The 5509-nt window shown below is 46.3% G+C and overlaps 1 protein-coding gene across 1 annotated transcript in view; it reads left to right on the top strand.

The window, feature by feature from the left end:
• Positions 1-5509, top strand: part of GNL2 (guanine nucleotide binding protein-like 2 (nucleolar)) — a 23343-nt gene that overhangs the window by 15418 nt on the left and 2416 nt on the right. The window contains exons 11-14 of the mRNA XM_004678810.1: positions 738-896; positions 1092-1205; positions 4417-4868; positions 5188-5270. Of these exons, the coding sequence (XP_004678867.1) occupies positions 738-896; positions 1092-1205; positions 4417-4868; positions 5188-5270 (808 nt within the window). The remainder of the gene's footprint in view (positions 1-737; positions 897-1091; positions 1206-4416; positions 4869-5187; positions 5271-5509) is intronic.

Raw genomic sequence — 5509 nt, 5'->3', positions numbered from 1 at the left:
GGGGGACGGGGGGGCCGTGGATGGACAGTAGGTACCTTTGCTTTTCACTCATTCAGAAAGCAGTTTGGGGTCAGCCTGTCCGCCCAAACTTGAGGAACATGATGCTGAACAGGGCAGCCTCTCCAGCCCACTTAAGCTGTTTGAGGGTTAGCGGAACCCTGGGCATATCTGGTCAGTGTCATCCTGCAGGAGTTTGTAGTTTACACACAGGATCCAAGGGACGCAGAGCCTGTTTATATTTAGTGATAATTCATCTTCATGGGTTTATGGCTTGAGTCATTTTGGAACTTGGTTATCTCCTCACTTGTTTCTGCATGAGATCGAACACTTTAAATGGTTCCACTTAACCTTAACAAGTGCTTTGGCTATACATCCTGAGTGCATTTTCCCCCTCCTGTCCTTAACTAACTATATTGCCTTTTGCTGCTGCCCTGGGATTGGCAGACATTTCTGCAAGCGGGTATTTTGAAGCATTCCAAGTTTAAACTACTTGCGGAAGCCACATCATTAGTTTGTGGTGAATTGGGATTAAAGCTGAGTTCTGGACTCCATGGCTGTGGCTGGCTTTCCGTGGGGCTCTGTTCAGCCGGCCCTGTCTAGCCACCTCGGAGACAGACTCCTGCCAAGCCCACTTTATGGCATTGAAAGCTATTTTCAAGTATTGTTACCAAGAACACTGGAACTTCACTGCTTTCGTAATAAGGTTTGTAAGCAAGGGATTTCCTATTAACTTCTAGGTTCAAGTTGAGAAAATTAAAACTCCTGAAGACCACATTGGTGCTGTACTTGAACGAGCAAAGCCAGAATATATCAGTAAGACATACAAGATTGAGTCTTGGGAGAATGCCGAGGACTTCCTTGAGAAGCTAGCTTTCCGGACTGGGAAGCTATTAAAGGTGAGCCAGGGCTTGCAAGGATTGAGACTGGTGCCTTGCACTGACCTGTGGTGTGAACCTTTTTGTTGTGTGTTGTGGTGAGAAGTATGAAACTTAGCATGTAGGTGGTGAACTGCTGGAAAGGCTAAAATGCCTGCAGATGGGAGGTGGCTTTGATCTTGGGATTTAATTGGGAGTCTTCCTCTGCTGTTTCAGGGTGGAGAGCCTGACTTGCAGACTGTGGGTAAGATGGTTCTCAATGACTGGCAGAGGGGCCGCATTCCTTTCTTTGTGAAGCCACCCAATGCAGAGCCCCCAGCTGCACCCCAGGTAAGAACAGGGTGGACCCACATCAGAAAGCTTGGTACTAACGTAGGTGTAGCATCTTTTATTGCTTTATGGGGAGTCTTTTTCCATTAGTGTAGGTATTTTAGCAGCAGTATCTGATGCCAGAATGCTGTTGCTATGACCTATTGAGGGTTGGCATTTGGAGACTAGTAAGTGGATGTTTGATAGATCAGAAAACTTCTCTATGGCTTGAAAACGAGGCTTCATTAAACATAGGTGCTCTTGTGTACCTTTTCTCAGGTTTGAGAAGCAGAGGCGCTCTCCAGATTCACTTGTTTAACAAACGTGTCAGACCCAACCTGGTGCCAGGCATGGGGCATACACATGAATGACAGAGGAGTGAGATATACTTGAGAGTCAGGAAAAGAAGTCTTTAGATTGGGGGCTCTGGGCTGTACTGAGACACTTAACTGCCGTTCTTTTGCTCTAACCCTGGCAGTAGGCCCCACAAGGCTCCAATTTCAGCACTTAGCTTTTCTGTTTCTAAGATCTTTTTGAGAACTCAGCCAGGCTTCTTGAGAGGTGGCTTTAAGTTTGACTTCCAAGCTAATATCATTTGGGTCGCTATAGCTCTGGTTCCTCTCACCTGAGCACCCTTCTAGAGTTTAATTTTCAGCCAGCTATTGCCAGCAGAATACTGGGCATTTCTGTTCAGTACGCCTGAGACTGTTGTTTAATCCATTTTCTCCCCTCTCTCCACCAAACAATGTGTCATTTATTCATGATTCATTCAGCAAAAATACATTGTTTCGCCATGTGCCAGGCACTCCTCTGGCTCCTGGAGGGACTGCAGTGTAAAGCCCTCTTGGACTATGTGCCAGTGGGATGGTGGTGACTTTTTCCATATCAAATATGTTTTGGTTTTTTCCTGTCAGTCCTGCAAGTTGCTGACACCACAGGGTGTCTAATACATCATTTCAGTTCTCATTACCTCTTGGAGTTAACACCAACCCATTAGCTTATAGGCTCGCTCTTTAAGATTGCCCCGTTGCAGACAGGGTTCCCAGGATACCCACACTCCTGCCAGCTGACTACAAACTCAGGGACCTTTGGCATAATTTGCTACAATCTTCCCAGAATTTAGAAAGTGCGTTGTTTCTGTGTAGTTAAGTGTCTCTAGGCTAGTGTAGGCCCTGTAGGCCACATAGGAGTGTGGCTGCTGAGGCCTTCTCACACCAGCCGGCAGTTCACAGGCTCCCAACAGAGGGTCCCAGATTCAGCTCAATACCAGCCGTGCCCACCCAGAGACAGGTTAAGAATTCAGTCTCCGGGCCCTCCCCGGTGGTTCAGTGGGTTAGAACACAGCCCTGCAAGCAGGCCGCAACCACTTCAGTGCGAGTTTGATCCCTGGCCCTGGAGGTGATCCACATGGCACAGCAGACCTCTCCTTACCCGCCCGCTGAGCAGGTGTACTTCATTGATCTGGCTGTTCTGCTCCCTACTCTGTCTCTGGTGAAGTCTTCCACCACCCCTGTACCTCTGCTTTGTACCCCAGTTCTGTATGCATAAATAAATAAATCTTTAATAGATAAAAAAAAAAGAATTCAGCCTCCCAGGCCGCTCTCTGCTTCAGGCATTAGCATGAAGCCCAGACAAGCCCATACCTCTGACCAGCAGGCTAAAGGTGTTTTTGTCTGTTAATGAAGGTAACTTTTGGAAAACATTATGTGGAAGGGGGCTGCTAACTGTGGAAAACAACAGAACAGAAGGTTGGAACTTAAGAGTCCCAACCTCCACCCTCAAGGGAGGGAGAGGGGCTGGAGGTTGAATTCAACCACCAATGGCCGTGAGTTCATCACACCTATTGATGAAGCCTCCACCAAACCCCAAAAGGAGGGCTTCAGGGCATGTCTGGCTAGGTAGACCAGAGGTCTCCATGGCCTCCTCACACTTCAGGTGCCATCACAGCCCATATTCTGACCAACCGCCTGTAAATCAGAGGTTCTCAGGACAGTCCCTCCTCAGGTTCCATATATTTCCTAGAGTGGCTCACAGAACTCAGGAAACCTTTAAATTCCTAGATCCCTGATTTATGACAAAAGCTCAAAGGCAAGTGTGAGGAAGAATCAAGGTGTGTCCATCCCTCTTCACAGCATTTGCACCAAATCTCCATGTGTTCACCTAGCCAGACATGCCCTGAAGCCCTCCTTTTGGGGTTTGGTGGAGGCTTCATCAATAGGTGTGATGAACTCACGGCCATTGGTGGTTGAATTCAACCTCCAGCCCCTCTCCCTCCCTTGAGGGTGGAGGTTGGGACTCTTAAGTTCCAACCTTCTGTTCTGTTGTTTTCCACAGTTAGCAGCCCCCTTCCACATAATGTTTTCCAAAAGTTACCTTCATTAACAGACAAAAACACCTTTAATACTCAACACTTAAATGCCCAGGCTTTGGTGGGGGCCTTGGGCAGAAGTAGGTGAAGCCCAAATGTGTATGAGAGATACATTTTGGCCATCTGAATAGACACGTGAGGCCCTAGTATAAACCACTGGCCACCATCCCCCACAGGTGCTTGTTCTCGACTCTCCTCATGAGGTTCCCCTTTCTCGTGTCAGACTCTGCCTTTGCTTCCTTGATGCGTCTCCTCGGTTCCTAGCAGCTTCCAAGCTAATGCTGTATAAATCCCTGCCGTTCATTGGACTTTTCTTACGTAGTTATTTGTGCTTATCTTGTTTGTGCTTATCTCAGGAGGCTTCATTCCTTACACCCCTCAAGGAAAGTGGGGGGAATCTTACTTGTGCGGCAAGTGGTTGGTTTGCTTTGTTGGCTAAATCCTCTTAGAGTTGGCACATCCTTTGAAACCACAGATACGGCTGACCCTTGAACAACATGGGTTTGCAGTGCAAGGGTCCACTGGCAGGAGATTTGCTTGTTCCTGGGTTCTGCGATTACAGACTCAACCAGCCGCAGATGTCAGGCTGAAAACATAGAATCGCAGTACACAGGGGTGACTTTGGGGCATTGTTCAAGGGTCAGCTCTGTGTTCCTTTCATCCTTTCCTACCCGATTCTGGGCTTAATGCACAATGGCATAGAGTAGATTGATAATATGACTCAAATGTAAGTTTCAGTATTTTTCCTTAGACCTGAAGAGAGCACTGTGTCACTTGAGAGCTAAGTATAACTTCAGAAATTCAGTTTTTATTTTTTGGTTCCTTTTCTCTCCCCTCCCACTACCCCTGTTCTGACCTGAATAGCTTTCATCCTCTTTGGAAGTTGCCCCAGAAACAACTCAGAACAACCCGGAAGTGGAAATCATGGAAACTGTAGGTGAAGAGGCAGACTCTATCACTGAGAAGGAAAAAGAGGAGAACAGTCACTGTGCCCCTGACTCAGAAATGCAGCAGATTCTCGCACGAGTTCGGCAGAACTTTGGCAAAATCAATGTTGTGCCTCAGTTTTCTGGGGATGACTTGGTTCCTCTAGAGGCGTCAGATATTGATGAAGAGCTTGGGAGCTTTTCTGCAGAGGAGGAGGAGGAACAGGAGGGCTCAGGAGATGAGGAGGAAGAGGAGGAGTCTGCCCCAGAATCCCAGGAAGAAACCCAGGGAAGCGATACCAAGGCAGTTATTCAAGCCCTGGATGAAAAGATTGCTAAATACCAGAGGTTTTTAAACAAAGCGAAAGCTAAAAAGTTTTCAGCAGTCAGGTAATACTTTCATTTTTTCTCACGAATTTCAGTTTGCTTGTCTCTTTTCCAGAAGCTTCCCAGAAGTGGTGTTTCAACAGGCAGGGCTAGGAGGGGGAGTTACTGTCATTTCAAAAATGTGGTCTGTAAATGTGCAGACTTTAGCCAATTAAAGGAGAGGCTTTGCTACTCATTCTTTTATAAATTGGTCAGGGAGCTGCGGGCTCTTTTAAGGACAAGGGGGGAACAGTTATTGTTAACCCGTGAGAGTCTCCGAGTCAGCACATGCTTTGGGCAGTGAGATTATTGGACAACTGCGTTACTTTGTTTTCTGTTTTAGAATAACCAAGGGACTGAGTGAAAAGATATTTGCAAAACCAGAAGAACCAAGAAGAACCACTGAAGAAGTTGGAGAAGATACAGGTAGAGTTAAGTGATTTAGGTTGTTCAGTTGAATTGCATCTTTAGAACTTTGGCAAATCTTAGTTTAATCTCCCAATTATCTCTTGTGTGATCATTATCCACACAGATATTTATGATATCTGGTGGGTTACCTTGGTTCCACATACTATTTATGATATGAATTTGATTACCCACCTTTGCTTCTGTTCATTTCTTATAATTAAATCGGTAAGCCAACTTCCTTTAAAACAAAAAAAAAA

The sequence above is a fragment of the Condylura cristata genome, unplaced genomic scaffold (genome assembly GCF_000260355.1).
Source record: "Condylura cristata isolate star-nosed mole 26May11 unplaced genomic scaffold, ConCri1.0 scaffold00008, whole genome shotgun sequence".
In the NCBI taxonomy this organism is placed as follows: Eukaryota; Metazoa; Chordata; class Mammalia; order Eulipotyphla; family Talpidae; genus Condylura; species Condylura cristata.
The sequence above is the reverse complement of the archived record's forward strand: the minus strand, read 5'-3'. Positions and strand labels throughout refer to the sequence as shown.